General features: G+C 41.9%; 1 protein-coding gene across 4 annotated transcripts in view; it reads left to right on the forward strand.

Moving 5' to 3' along the window:
* Positions 1-15,075, forward strand: part of KIF16B (kinesin family member 16B) — a 315,626-nt gene that overhangs the window by 202,075 nt on the left and 98,476 nt on the right. The window contains exons 18-22 of one of the 4 annotated variants that reach the window (XM_032142461.2): positions 3,629-3,661; positions 4,012-4,065; positions 5,588-6,946; positions 11,344-11,496; positions 13,980-14,076. In XM_032142461.2, coding sequence (XP_031998352.1) covers positions 3,629-3,661; positions 4,012-4,065; positions 5,588-6,946; positions 11,344-11,496; positions 13,980-14,076 — 1,696 coding nt within the window. The remainder of the gene's footprint in view (positions 1-3,628; positions 3,662-4,011; positions 4,066-5,587; positions 6,947-11,343; positions 11,497-13,979; positions 14,077-15,075) is intronic. The other 3 variants (XM_032142462.1, XM_058433013.1, XM_032142463.1) reach the window with 3 other exon arrangements.

A 15,075-nucleotide genomic window follows, 5' to 3' on the forward strand; every position in this document is an offset into this window, starting at 1 on the left:
TCAACCACTGCCCTGGCCTCTCCCACCTTGAGCACCAGCACTGCTACAGTTGCCACTCCCCAGGCCCCTCCTTCCCCACTGCTCTCCTCGTCTCAGTGAACCATAGCAATGCGAGGCAACACTCAGCCCCCAATGTGTCCAGGTGCCAGGCAGGCATCTCACATGTCGCATCTCACTTGATCCTGGCTACAGCCCTTTGAGGTGGGGCCTGTTACTTTCTTTAGCCTTTACAGCAATGAAGCACCCAAGGTTAAATAACTTGTTCATGGTCTCAGAACACTAGAATTTGTATAGAAGACCAGCTGATCTCTGGGCTCAGTCTCTTTGTAGTTATGTTCTGCCTTCCTACCCCCTATAGGAGTTGGACAGAAACCTGAGGGTCATCTTTGACTTTTTCTTTCTCTTTGCCACCCCCACCAAAATGCCACCAGTTGCCAAGTTTTGTCAGCTCGACCTGCTGAGTATCAGGAGAGAGCTTCACTTCTTTATCCTCTCACCAGGATAATAAATTTCTGAGTTTTAATATCTAATGTGACATGTTAACTGAGCACTTACTTTTTTTTTTTTTTTTTTAAGATGGAGTTTCGCTCTTGTCTCCCAGGCTGGAGTAGAGTGGCGAGATTTCAGCTCACTGCAACCTCCGCCTCCTGGGTTCAAGCCATTCTCCTGCCTCAGCCTCCCGAGTAGCTGGGATTACAGGTGCCTGCCACCACACCTGGCTAATTTTTGTATTTTTAGTAGAGACGGGGTTTCACCATGTTGGCCAGGCTGGTCTCAAACTCCTGACTTCAGGTGATCCGCCTGCCTCAACCTCCCAAAGTGCTGGGATTACAGGTGTGAACCACTGTGCCTGGCCAATTGAGCACCTACTTTTTAAAAAATTGAGCACAGTGTCAGGTACTGTGCTAGGCAAGAGGCTACAACAGTCTGTAAGAGAGATGTGGTCCCTGTCCCCACCAAGCTCCTGATCAGTAAGTGACAGTCAGTATGTCACACATGAGCATGGGGTTCTGATCCCAGAATTTGGTAGTACCTAGGATCAAGGGAAACAGTTGTCTTGGGTCCTGCTCTGTTATCTCCTACTGAAGTTGCTACCACTAACTTGTCTCTGCCTTCTTATATTGCTCCCCAACCCATCTATTTTCTACAGAACACCAAGAGTATGTGTTCTTCAACAGCCCCGTCCCAAGACATTTTTCTGCCACCTCCTTTAAGATCAAGTTGAGTCATTAACATAACATCCAAGGCTCTTCACTGTCCGGCTTCTGTTGTCCTCTTGAGCTTCATGTCTTGCCACCTCTCCTATAGCAAGCCCAAATCTGATTTTATTAGCTTTCCTTGAGTTTCCATGTCATGCAAGAGAAAGAATGACCCAGATTAGATATACACTTCTTCAGGAAGCTTGCCTTGATCCTAGGTACTACCAAATTCTGGGGTCAGTACCCCATGCTCATGTGTGACACACCGACTGTCATTTACAGACCGGGAGCCTGGTGGGAACAGGGACCACATCTCTCTTACAGACTGTTGTAGCCTCTTGCCTAGCACAGTAGCTGACACTATGTTCAATTTTTAAAAAGTAGGTGCTCAGTTAAAATGTCACATTAGATATTAAAACTCAGAACTAATTACCTCCTTGAGACCGCGCAGCTCACTAATAGCAACAATTGTAGTGGTTGGCAGCAGAGATTTTATTACCAAACTTGAATTCAAGTCCTGCCTCTGCTGCTTATATACTCTAAGCCTCAGTTTCCTGCTTTGTTAAAAGGGATGAGAAATATGCTTTCTAAGGCTGGAAGAGCAAGTGACGGAGGGCATGCCGACTGTCAAACACAAAACCTGTTTCTATAAACAATCCTCAGATGGTAGGTTTCCATCCGAATGCCCAGTGCTCAGTGTAGCATTTTTGGCTGTGCACACGTGACACTGTCAAAGCCAGCTCTACTGATGGGTGCACTGAGCTCTTGTTCACAGAAAATAAAAATCAAGAGTACAGATCGTTCCATTAGGGAAATTCTCAGGTTTTAAAAAGTATTTTATCCAATGATTCTTTTTGACTGTGTAAATATCTCTAAAAAGACTAAACTCTACTGAAGTAGGAAGATGCCAACTTGGAATCCTCCCTAAGGTTCTATTTATTCTTAAATAAAAAGGAATGATCATATTTTAATTTTAATGAAGTCCTAAGACTACTTAATGCAATTGCATATGGGCTGGCCTTCATGACTGGCAAATGCTTTTCATTTAGATTTATATGGCTGATTTCTCATGCATAATGTACAGATTATTTTCGTTTGTCAGTAGAATAAATACATTGTTGTCTAACAAGTTTCAATGAAATATTTAATACTTTTATTTTATATCACAAATTTGAACATTGCTCATAAACTGAGTTAATAGATGGTATTTTGGAAGCAGGCTGCCATGAGTTCACATCCTGGCTCCACCACCTATTACCACTGTGACCTTGGAGAAGGTGTTAACATCCAAACTTTTGGATTCCTGGTGTATAAAATGGAGATACTGTTTGCCGCCTTTAGAATTTGCTGGGTGGATGGAGGGAGGTTATGTGTAAATCACGCCACATAGCACCTACCATGTAAGAGATACTCAGTTCTGCCTAAAAAAGCCACCATACTGTGGTCCCAGCTGCTCAGGAGACAGAGAGGAGGATTGCTTGAGCCCAGGAGGTCAAGGCTGCAATGAGCCATGATCCCACCACTGCACTCCAACCCGGACGTCAAAGCAAGACCCTGTCTCAAGAAACAACCCCAAAACGAAATCCATCAGACATCTTATTCTTAATATTACTCTACATTATTAAATTGGAAAGAGAACTATTTGAAGTGTTTGTTCACTCATGACTAAGTAATTGTTTCCAATCTGGATTTTGCACATTATTCAAGGAAGATTTATGGTGACTTTTCTGTAGCCAAGCTTTTTAGCTGTATCTGCCCTCTACCACAACAGAAAAATGTATAAGCTTAAGAATTATAGTTCAAGGGTGGTGGGGTAGGGGAAGGTAGCTGGCAGTGTCTGACCCAACCCCGATCCCAAACCTGAAAAAAAAAATAAAAAAGAAATACAGTTTCTGCTGCTTATTAAGAATAGTGAAACTTTGCAATAATTAAATATAGTATTTGATAAGAAATCAGCTTGTGTTATTATTTTAGTGAGTTGTTTTAAAATTCCCAATGACCTAAATCCCTTTATGCTACCACCACTATGAATCTGTTCACAATCTCACAAGCCCCGTAACTCCTATATTGTATAACCATTAATTACAGCAGGAACTTGATGAACCTACATGCAATATAACTATCTATAAAGTAGTAAAGTTGCTAGTTTGACTACTGTTTATAATTATTATTGGTACTCAGTTATTTACTATGATGATCATGAGAAGTGTGGAGAAGTGTGAGAAGTGTAAAACATAACAGAGCTAACTTTTTGGAGTGTTTGTTCCATGAAATTATTGGGAAATGTGATATTTATAAAAAGATATTTCAATTTATGCATGGCTATTGGCTTTTAAGTACCTTACTGCTTTTCTCCTGATATTCCTTCCTATTAAATGCTTTCCTTAATTGATGTCTGTGCTCTCTCTCTCTCTCTACCTCCCTGGCAGTCTTTTCCCTATAAAAGGACCCATCTGTCTAAGGTAGAGATTCTCCATTTTTATATACTCATCAGTGCTAAGCTGCATGGAGTAGACGTGCTTATCATTTAGAATTCTTGTTTAACTCTGCTTTTTCAATACAGTTTTTGTTTTGTTTTCCTTCAAGTAAAATCTGTTCTTTTCAGCCTGAGTTCAAGTACCCAAAAGTACGTCTAATTCCTAATCATAGTACTAAAGCAAAGAATGCATTTTAAACTTGCTAACCCATGGTAATTAACAGTAATACTTGAAAAACTGATGCCCTTTTTAATATGTGACTCTGTATACAGAGAGTGAGAGAGAGAGAGAAAGGCTCTTTAGAAAAGTGACTCATTTTCATCTGATTTTATTAGACTTGAATTTGAGAGGCAACAGCGTGAAGAACTTGAAAAATTAGAAAGTAAAAGGTAAGTCACATGGGGTTCAAGTTTCAACACTCCTGTAGTCTGGATTCCTGTGTTAATATCCTGGACTGATTCCATCTGTGTCTGCTTCAACACTTCCCTCTTGCTCTGTGTCTGTTATTTACATGTCTAATGACTGCAGGTCTTTTTTTTTTTTTTTTTGGAGTAGTTGGTTTTTCTTCAAGTTTAAATTTTTTTAAACAGTTCGTCTTCAAATATTTATGAGAAATGGGAAATAGAATCAGTAGGCAAATTTAACACAGCAATTAAATTTAATGCACCAAAATGTATTCATTTAAATTTAATCAAAAGTAGATCTTCTCTTAATAATGTCCCCTGAGTTTTTAAAAAGCCTGAAGAATGACAATTTCCCTTCCTTCTACCTCCCTGCTTTTAAAACATCTTTCCTGATATTGTTTGGCCATTTGTATTTCCGCATGTGTAATTTGCTTTTCTTATTCTTTGCTCACTTTTCTTTTGTGTGTGGCGGGGCAGGGTGGAGGGAGAAATGGCTGTTTAATTGATTTGGACAGTTCTTTATATGTTCTGAAATAATTCTTTACCTGATAAAACTGTATTTTCTCCTTTTCTGTTTTTCCTGTCCTATTTAACCAGCCAAGACGTAGACCAAAGATGACAATTAGAGTAAAAACTAAGGCTATAGAAAATCTGCAAAGTAAATGTTTATTTTGTAGGACCTGGAGTTTAAATGTCACAAGTAAATTGGCTTAGTTTCCAGCATCATCCAAGATAAACATTTGGTGGGTCAGGAGGTGGAAGCCGTGTATTCCTACTCTAACTCTGTGCTCTTCCTCTGGAGGCCATCCCAACCCTAAACTCGGTACAGTAACCAGTGGAGATCATTTATTCTCCAACAGAAAACACAACATGTCACCTCCCCACCAGCCAACAGAATTATGCATTTGTATATTCTAATGGAGGCTCCAGTTGTTTTCAGTGTTATGCACTAATAAACTAACATTTTGGACCATTTGGTGATCACCATTTGTCCCAAACTAATGATTAAATGCTAAAGAGTATGTATTTTTTAGCTGAAACAATGAACTGTCGATTATAATGACTTTGATATTTGACCCCAATGAGATGAGGACAGCTAAGCATTTTTGTTTAATGTTGTCTTGTAACTGAACTTCTGTTGAGTTTTAGTCATTGGGCTGAATAAAGTTATTCACATTTAATTTAAATTGAGCATGGTTCTTTCTCTTTGAGCTCAGGGGCCTTTTAAAATTATATCATGCATAACACATTATGATTATAGGCTCTACAAAGAAATGATATCAGAAGCCACTTCAGGAGACTAAGCAGGTGATATGTTGGACAGTTAAAAAATAAAAAAATTAAACAGGATGCTGCTGGAAATTTAAAGGAAAGAAGCTACTCTTCTTTTTTTATTTTAATGGAGGCTTTGACCTGGTTATATGTGCATTTTCAGAACATTTCAGTAAAGTTAGCGCAACATTTGAACAATGATCAGATAACAACCAGTCAGTGCTTTGCATTTCAGGAAACTCATAGAAGAAATGGAGGAAAAGCAGAAATCAGACAAGGCTGAACTGGAGCGGATGCAGCAGGAGGTGGAGACCCAGCGCAAGGAGACAGAAATCGTGCAGCTCCAGATTCGCAAGCAGGAGGAGAGCCTCAAACGCCGCAGCTTCCACATCGAGAACAAGCTAAAGGATTTGCTTGCTGAGAAGGAAAAATTTGAAGAGGAGAGGCTGAGGGAACAGCAGGAAATCGAGCTACAGAAGAAGAGACAAGAAGAAGAGACCTTTCTCCGCGTCCAAGAAGAACTCCAACGACTCAAAGAACTCAACAACAATGAGAAGGCTGAGAAGTTTCAGATATTTCAAGAGCTGGACCGGCTCCAAAAGGAAAAAGATGAACAGTATGCCAAGCTTGAACTGGAAAAAAAGAGACTAGAGGAGCAGGAGAAGGAGCAGGTCATGCTCGTGGCCCATCTGGAAGAGCAGCTCCGAGAGAAGCAGGAGATGATCCAGCTCCTGCGGCGCGGGGAGGTGCAATGGGTGGAAGAGGAGAAGAGGGACCTGGAAGGCATTCGGGAATCCCTCCTGCGGGTGAAGGAGGCTCGTGCCGGAGGGGATGAAGATGGCGAGGAGTTAGAAAAGGCTCAACTGCGTTTCTTCGAATTCAAGAGAAGACAGCTGGTCAAGTTAGTGAACTTGGAGAAGGACCTGGTTCAGCAGAAAGACCTCCTGAAAAAAGAAGTCCAAGAAGAACAGGAGATCCTAGAGTGTTTAAAATGTGAACATGACAAAGAATCTAGATTGTTGGAAAAACATGATGAGAGTGTCACAAATGTCACGGAAGTGGCTCAAGATTTTGAGAAAATAAAGCCAGTGGAGTACAGGCTGCAATATAAAGAACGCCAGCTACAGTACCTCCTGCAGAATCACTTGCCAACTCTGTTGGAAGAAAAGCAGAGAGCATTTGAAATTCTTGACAGAGGCCCTCTCAGCTTAGACAACACTCTTTATCAAGTAGAAAAGGAAATGGAAGAAAAAGAAGAACAGCTTGCACAGTACCAGGCCAATGCAAGCCAGCTGCAAAAGCTCCAGGCCACCTTTGAATTCACTGCCAACATTGCGCGTCAGGAGGAAAAAGTGAGGAAAAAGGAAAAGGAGATTTTGGAGTCCAGAGAGAAGCAGCAGAGAGAGGCACTGGAGCGGGCCCTGGCCAGGCTGGAGAGGAGACATTCTGCGCTGCAGAGGCGCTCCACCCTGGGCGTGGAGATTGAAGAGCAGAGGCAGAAACTTGCCAGTCTGAACAGTGGCAGCAGAGAGCAGTCAGGGCTCCAGGCTAGCCTGGAGGCTGAGCAGGAAGCCCTGGAGAAGGACGAGGAGAGGTGAGATTGGGAAGGAAGGGTGTGGCATATCGTGGGTGCCAAATGAGTACTTATTTTTCACTCCTCATGTTGTATTTATCCCTTTTTTTTAACTTATTCTTTTAGCCTTCATATTCTCTAACACATAGGCAAATGCTTATATTTGCCAGAACTGAGAAAAGTACTCCTAATCTTCTTGTATTTCTCCTTAGTGTCCATGTTTTAGAGTTGTTGGCCTAGAGGTGAAAAACACATGAACAAAAGCAAAGCCCACGTTCATTATCCCACTGACCTGTGGCATGTGTCTGTTTTAATATTTTGATAAATGCAAGACTGAGAAAGTTTCCACTTTGATTTCTCCTTTCCTTCTTTCTTATCTCCCCTGCCTGTCTCCCTCTCTTCTCCCTTTCTTCTTCCCCTTCAGTTCCCTCCTCTCCCTTCCATTGCATCTATTTCCTCCGCCTCTCTCTTCCTTTGCCCTCTCTCTTTCCTCTCCTTCCCCTTTCCTCCTTCCCTCCTCACCCCTCTCTCGCTTGCTCCCTATCTCTTTCCTTCTCTCCCTGTTTTCCTTCCTCCTCCCTCACCTCTTTCCATCTCTGCTTCCCTGCCCTTTCTTACTAATGATTTCACATCTTCTCCATGACCAGGGATGAAATAAGTGTCATCCCTGGAGTTCATGTTTGCATACAGGCTACTGATTTCTACAACCTGTTGGGAATGAAAAAATCAATACTTCTCCCACCCCTATTGAGTCACAGTATTTAAGAGGAGGCCTCAGGACTCTGCATTATAAAACAGTCAACCGAACAAACAAACAAAACTCCAGATGATTCTGAACACAGTGGGATATTAGAACATGTTTGGTGATTTACTGATATTATTTTTGTTGTTGTGAAAAATAAAACTAGGAAATTAGCACTCTTGTCTTGTAAGGTAAGAATATTTATCTTCCTTCACCTATTTTCTGTCACCATACTTACCAGTCCATAAGTTCTCAAAGTGCATATTATGTGAATTTGAGAACACCTTTTCTGGAACCTTGAAGACATGATGACAAGACTCACAGAAAGGCCAACAGCCATCTGGGTGATGCAAACATCACCCAATTTGGAGACTTGCAAGAGGAATTTATAGCCTGGTTCAGCCCCTTCCTATCAAGCTGGTAGCATGTTCCTACCTTGGGCAGGATCTTTCATCACTGGGCCTCAGTGTCACCACTTGTACAAGAAGAGGATGGATGAGATCACAGGGTCTTGCTCTGGGTCCAGGCTGGAGTGCAGTAGGTGTGATCATAGCTCACTGCAGCCTCAAACTCCTGGGCTCAAACAATCCTCCTGCCCCAGTCACCCAAGTGGCTGGGACCCCAGGTGCATACTACCATGCCTGGCTATTTATTTATTTTATTTATTTATTTATTTTTTTTTAGAGATGAGGTCTCCCTGTGTTGCTCAGGCTGGTCTCAAACTCCTAGGTTCAAGCAGTTCCCTCACCTGAGCCTCCTAAAGTGCTGGGATTATAGGCATGAGCCACCACTCCCTGCTCAGTTGAGATCTTAACTGAAGCTCAGATTGCAGAGATGAAACCTTGCCCTCTCCACAGTACTCCCCCCACCCACAGCACCTCCTAAGGGAGCTGCAACAGAAGTCCAGTGTACTGGCCAGGAGACCCCACCTTGGCATTTAGCAGACGCATGGGGCTAGTTGCTGATAACAAGGCAAGACCTACTCAGAAGTGTTACTGTAGCTTCACCCATCACATTGCCTGAAAAGGTCAGGACAACCTCCATTCAAATGATTGGCTTATGCTATGGATTATATTTACCATGGCTGTCTGGTAGTTCCCTCAGGCAAAACAGCAACAAAATAACAATCAAAAACCCTAATGCTTTTATTTCAGAGAAATAGGTTGGAGGTTTAAGAAAATGATTGCAGGTATGTTATGTAAATGAAATTGCTAGATGAAGAACCAGCCCCAGGAAATTTAAAGTAGTGGAGGGCACACTCTCAATTTGTAGCCTGTAGTGTGCAGTAAGAATGCAGCATGAGCTTTTAGCTTGATGTCCTTGGCTTTTGTCACCTGGCCATTTAGTATTAATACTGTATAATAGCAGACACAGTATTGCAGTTTCCACAGAAGTGATTACACAATGTGAGTGTTCCTTCAGAAGCCAAGTAAAGGGGGCTGTTAGCTTCATGAGTTTTCGTGAAAAAGACTTAGCTAAGTCCTAATTCAGGCCAACGGATTCCGGGCTCTCTGCTCTGACTGTGATATCCCCGCAGCTTTCTATGGGAATTTCTGTTGTGCTTCTTTTTCTCCCATGGTTCTCATGGCTAAGCCAGCATTCACCGTGCAGCCTGACTTGCCCCCTTGTAAAATTCCACAAGTGTGAAATATTAAATTCATGCGGGACCAGACTGGACAACAGTGTCCTGAACTTGGCTCTCCCGTTGCCTTCTCAGTGCTTTATGAACCAGGTTTAATCCATTTTCCTGCCTTTTTTCCTACCACCTGCTCATTCCAGCTGCCCCATTGACCTGGATCAGGTAACCCAACTAGAAATACCTCCCGTCACTGTAGCGCGGATAACAGAGGCAAGTTGTTAATACTCACACTTAATCCTATTTTCTTGTCAGAGTCCTTTAACAATGACAACGATGATAATAGTCATGATGCAAACCATGAAGAATAACTCTGTGTACCTCAGATCCTGCTTTAAATGCTGTGTGTGCATTGTCATTTACTCTTCCAATAAAGGGTGCCATCGTCTACAGTTTACACATGAGGAAACTGAAGCCTGCGGTGGTTGTATAACCGTTGGGGATGAGTGTCACACAGTTAGAAAGTGGCAGAGTTGCAGGTCAGATCTCAATCTCATCACCCATCTCTGAGCCACTTTGCCCTCTAGTCTTCTGGCCATGTGTCTGCCACACGGGAAGGCCAGCTTGTCCCTTGCCACCCGTATAAATCTCACTCAGGCTTCAGGATACCACTCAAACCCTCCTTTGCTCTGTGGAGTCTTTTCCACTGGCCACTGGCCCTGTGCTGAAGGACAATTCTTAACAACCCCAGCAGGAGTTTTCTTAACTGTAAACATTGCTAATTGCCTGCCTACATCCAGCTCATTTTTTTCTTTTTGGCCATTGATGATACCCTATTAATATTGCTCCTCAATTATTTGCCCACCACCAGGCCTCTGACATCATGTTTTTTTTTTTTTTTTTTGCTTACATCTTGTCTTTTGAAAATACTGTGTGTTCCACAAATTGATGCTGTAGAAGTACTTGCTAATCAATAGACCCAGAAAGGGCTGAGTTAAACTGGGCACAGCCTCATGTGGGTCCCATGAATGCTTACCCTCATGACCCTGTGATCCATGTCTGAAAGTTTAGAACTTGGCTTTCGTGTTCAAGATAGAGCAGTCAAATTGCTGCTGGTGATACCAGAGGGTTGGCAGCATCACGATGTGTTGGCATCTGAAGTCAGAATCTCTGATTTTTAGAGCCGAAGGAATTGAGGGAGATTAGTTGATGCTCTCATTTGATCCATGAAGAAATTGAGACCCGTGTTTAAATAACTCCCCCAAGTTCACACAGTGAGTGGACTGCAGTCTCCTGCTTCCTGGGGCCAAATTCACTGGCAAGCTTGGCCCTCTGGCCTGATGGCCCTGGATTCAAGTATGCCTGGGCTGGTGGGTGAACGACCTTACACACATTTGACCTCATACAGATGTATCACTTATCATTGGAGGTAAATTTTATGGTTTATTTTAGTTTCTCATGGAACTCAACCTACTTTCCTAGGCCTGTCTTTTCTGCTTCCCCTTCCCACGCCCTCTGCCTTAGCCCAAAGTGGATGCCTGGTTTTCATGGCCTTGCCCCATTGCTCATATTGCTTTCTGCACTTAGATAATCTTCTGCCATCACCTCCAAATGACAACATTCCCACTGGCCTCTAGAGACTCAACTTAGAACTGCCATGACTATGAAATTTCTCCTGGATTGGTGGTTTTTAAAACTCTGTAAAACATAGATCTTTTTCATCAAACGTAAGTATTTACCAGAACCCTGATATGTAGTCCACAACCAACTCTTGTTGAAGCAGGAGTTAGAGGCCTCAGAATCCTACACACCTACCTCTAGGACTTGCTGGCAGCACAGTGGAGAGATCTTTGCTCTTGGTGGCCAAACTTACTCTACCTTCTGGATGCCTGCAGTGCTCGTCCTGGACCCTTCTTGTGGCCCATTGGCACTTTATGTCTTGTCTTATGGGTGTGTGGCACCTTTTCTACTAGAAGGTAAAGTTCTTTGCACACAGAGGACAGATCTTGATCCCCATGCTGTCTAAAGCAATGTCTCACACAGTAAGGATGCTCAAGAAATACTATTAATGAATGAATTATGTGGCTCCTATCTGTGTAGGTTAGAATATGAAATCCAGCAGCTGAAACAGAAGATTTATGAGGTCGATGGTGTTCAAAAAGGTCATCATGGGACCCTGGAAGGGAAGGTGGCTTCTTCCAGCTTGCCAGTCAGTGCTGAAAAATCACACCTGGTTCCCCTCATGGATGCCAGGTACTGGACGTGAAAGTGATTCCAGGCTTCTCATTTGATGTGACTCAAGGACTCATTGTTTCTCTGTTGAACTACTTTGTATCTGGAGGGCTCTATTAAGGGCAACAAGTAATACATGTGCTTGAGATGTGCTCTGCCTTCATCTGCCATTGACCTGCCAGTGGTAGGGTAAGGGGTCATTTTAAGAAAATCAAGGACTTGAGACCTGGCTAGCCAGATCCAAGGAATCTTGTTACAGGTACAGTTGTCCCTTGATATCTGCAGAGGATTGGTTTCAGGATGGCTCTTTGATACAAAATCCACACGTCCTCAAGTCCACCTGTTAGCCCTCTGGAACCTGCGGTTAGAAAAAGTTGCCCTCCATATATTTTCAATCTGTGTATAGTTGTGGTTGTGGAACCACTAATAGGGAGGTCCAGCTGTATTTATTGGAAAAAATTGACATGTAAATGGACATGTGTTGTTCAAGGGTCAAGTGTGGTTTTAGTGAGAGGGTGGAATGAAAAGTTGCAGGGAAACCAGCTCATCCAGCACAAAGTGAGGCAAGGCCAGGTTGACAAAAACAAAGACCTAGAATTAACTGTACCAAGAAGAAGGACCTTGTGTTGACAGTTAATTTATATGTCATGGATTACAAATAGATGAAGTTTGTTATAAAAACTACTGGTATATTCAGAATGATTGTGAGTATAATAAAATCTATATCTGATGTTACTTTAGTTAAGTGATTTTCAGCTTAGGTGGCATTGTGTATTGCTCTGTGGCTTAGAGCCCTTAGAAAAATCAGCTTAATTATTCTTTGCCTATAAGAAGACAATGATTATCCTTCTTCACTCCATTTAAACATGGGAGCATTTGAAATTGGGCAGTCTTGAACCCTAGATATTAGGAGATATATATTTGGATATCAAAATGTACTCAGAATAGCATGAGCCTCATATCCCACAGGGCTAATTTCAAATTTAAGTGAATATCAGGGGTGATGAGCTGTAAATGGCCTTCACTCATGTTCAGTAGCACACAATTTTGTTTTCAATATTGAAAGAGAAACATTGTGCTTTATTTGGGATCTTTTACCTAAAATTTTAATCTCTTTGCCTAGCATTTTAGAAAATCTTTTCTCTGTGGTCAGTAGTATAGAAATGATTGCAGGATTATGCATGTGTTTATGCAGATTTACTTATTTATTTAGTGAATGTGCTAACATATAAACATGGAAACCATTTAATTTAAAATAATCCATCCGGCCGGGCGTGGTGGCTGACGCCTATAATCCCAGCACTTCGAGAGGCCAAGGCAGGCAGATCACCTGAGGTCAGGAGTTCGAGACCAGCCTGACCAACATAGTGAAACCCTGTCTCTACTAAAAATACAAAAATTAGCCGGGTGTGGTGGCAGGTGCCTGTAATCCCAGCTACCTGGGAGGCTGAGGCAGGAGACTCACTTGAACCCAGGAGGCGGAGGTTGCAGTGAGCCGAGATTATACCACAGCCCTCCAGGCTGAGAGACAAGAGCGAGACTCTGTCTCAAAAATAATAATAATCCATCTAATCAGTACCTGTAGAATTGAAGGAGGGGAGTCTAGAACAGAATGACTTCCATGTGGGCAGTCTCTGCCACTAGAAAGATTTTCGATGAAGATAAAATTCTCTAGTCTCTCTGTTTCCTCCAGGTGGAATGACCTAAAAACACTGAGGTGGAATGGCCAGAGATTAGACCAAAATCCACTGAGATGGTCAAGGCTGATAGTTTTGCTTCATACAACTTCACCTACATTTTATGAGATATCGGATAATAAGCTGCCACTGCTTCAAAAGTCAGCGGTGTTTGGCTTCATCTCCGTCTTGGCCCTGTCCTAGGCATTTTGGAAGGTAGAGACCTTTAAGATGTGGTCTTGCTGGCCAGGTACAGAGAACCCATTTAGAGAGACAAGACAGGCCAGGAATACAAGTATGCAAGACGCTGTTCAATCTGAATGAGGAAGATTTGTAGAGAGCTTGTCCGTTTCTTGCTTGTTATTTTTTTCTTTTTTGGTAATCCTCATACATGACCTTGAGATGTGAGAAATAACTATCATCTGTATTATCCTTTTCTATATGAGGAACCCAAGGCTCTGTGAATGAAATATTCTGTCTTGGCATCAGATCAGAGACCACAGAGCCTTCTGAAGCCAGTGACTGATTTTCTTCCATCCTGCAGCAGGCATTCCACTAAGGACATGGATGGGATCACTTAGTCTCCTTTCCATTCCCGATATTCTATTAGTTGTTCAGTTCTACCTCATTTGGGCAAAACCCAGATAGTAAACATGTAGCACCAGATTTCTTGAAAAAAATAAAAATGTTGAAGTTCTCAAGTTGTTGTTAGGTTTGGTATTTAGAATGAGATTGCTCCCTGTTGTGAAGGGCGTAGTAAAGAGAGGATCTCTGAATGTCCTGTGTGGTTAGAAGTGTCAGATCTACTCCATCTCCATTGCGTTTCAGGATCAATGCTTACATTGAAGAAGAAGTCCAAAGACGCCTTCAGGATTTGCATCGTGTGATTAGTGAAGGCTGCAGTACATCTGCAGACATGATGAAGGTAAGCCGAAGGAGCCAAGTAACATGAAGTAACACGTTCATTCATCTTTCTTTTTTCCTTTTTTTTTTTTTTTGAAACTGAGTCTTGTTCTATCACCCAGGCTGGAGTGCAATGGCACCATCTTGGCTCACTGCAACCTCCACCTCGCAGTTCAAATGACTCTCGTGCCTCAGCCTCCCAAGTATCTGGGACTATAGGCGCCTGCCACCACACCTGGCTAATTTTTGTATTTTTAGTAGAGACAGGGTTTCTACCACCGTGTTAACCAGGCTGGTCTCAAACTCCTGACCTCAAGTGATCTGCCCGCCTCGGCTTCCCAAAGTGCTGGGATTACAGGCGTGAGCCACCGCACTCAGCCCATTTATCTTTCAAGATGACCTTGAAGATAAGTTTTTGGTGGTAGTGGTGGGGTCTTTTGTTTCCAGTGAGAAAATTCAGCTGTGGAATGTTCTAGAAAAAAAAATTAAATATTGCTTGGGCAGAGTGTAACAGTTTATAAATAGTATTAATTCAGGAATTCAGGAGTAACTTTATAATTTTGTAATTGTGACAACTTTTAAGTGATTATAAAGTCTAAAGTACTTTTTAATTCTACATGCAACATTCTTCTGTTTTCTTCCAAAATACTTCCAATTTCCATAGTTATTTAATTTATTTTGTAAATTATCCAAAATATAAATAGAATTTTGACTTTTAGAAGATACATATTTGTGACAAGTCTATATTAAAATAAAGACAATACATTTCTATCCTGCAAATTAAGAAATGCCCTAAGGAGATCTTGTTTTTAATATTCTTAGAATTTTAAGATTAGGAGTAAATGCTTCAGTTCTCTGATGGCAGATGGATCAATACAGTCATGTTTATCTTGGGGATATAAATTATATAGAAGGGTTGTCTTTGTTGAATGACAAGTAAGTTTATTTAGATTTCCATTCCCATAAATACTTGTAATCAAATCAGTCCCCCGCCCCATGAACTTGCTATAATTTAATATAG

Source organism: Hylobates moloch, unplaced genomic scaffold (assembly GCF_009828535.3).
Source record: "Hylobates moloch isolate HMO894 unplaced genomic scaffold, HMol_V3 SCAFFOLD_21, whole genome shotgun sequence".
Lineage (NCBI taxonomy): Eukaryota > Metazoa > Chordata > Mammalia > Primates > Hylobatidae > Hylobates > Hylobates moloch.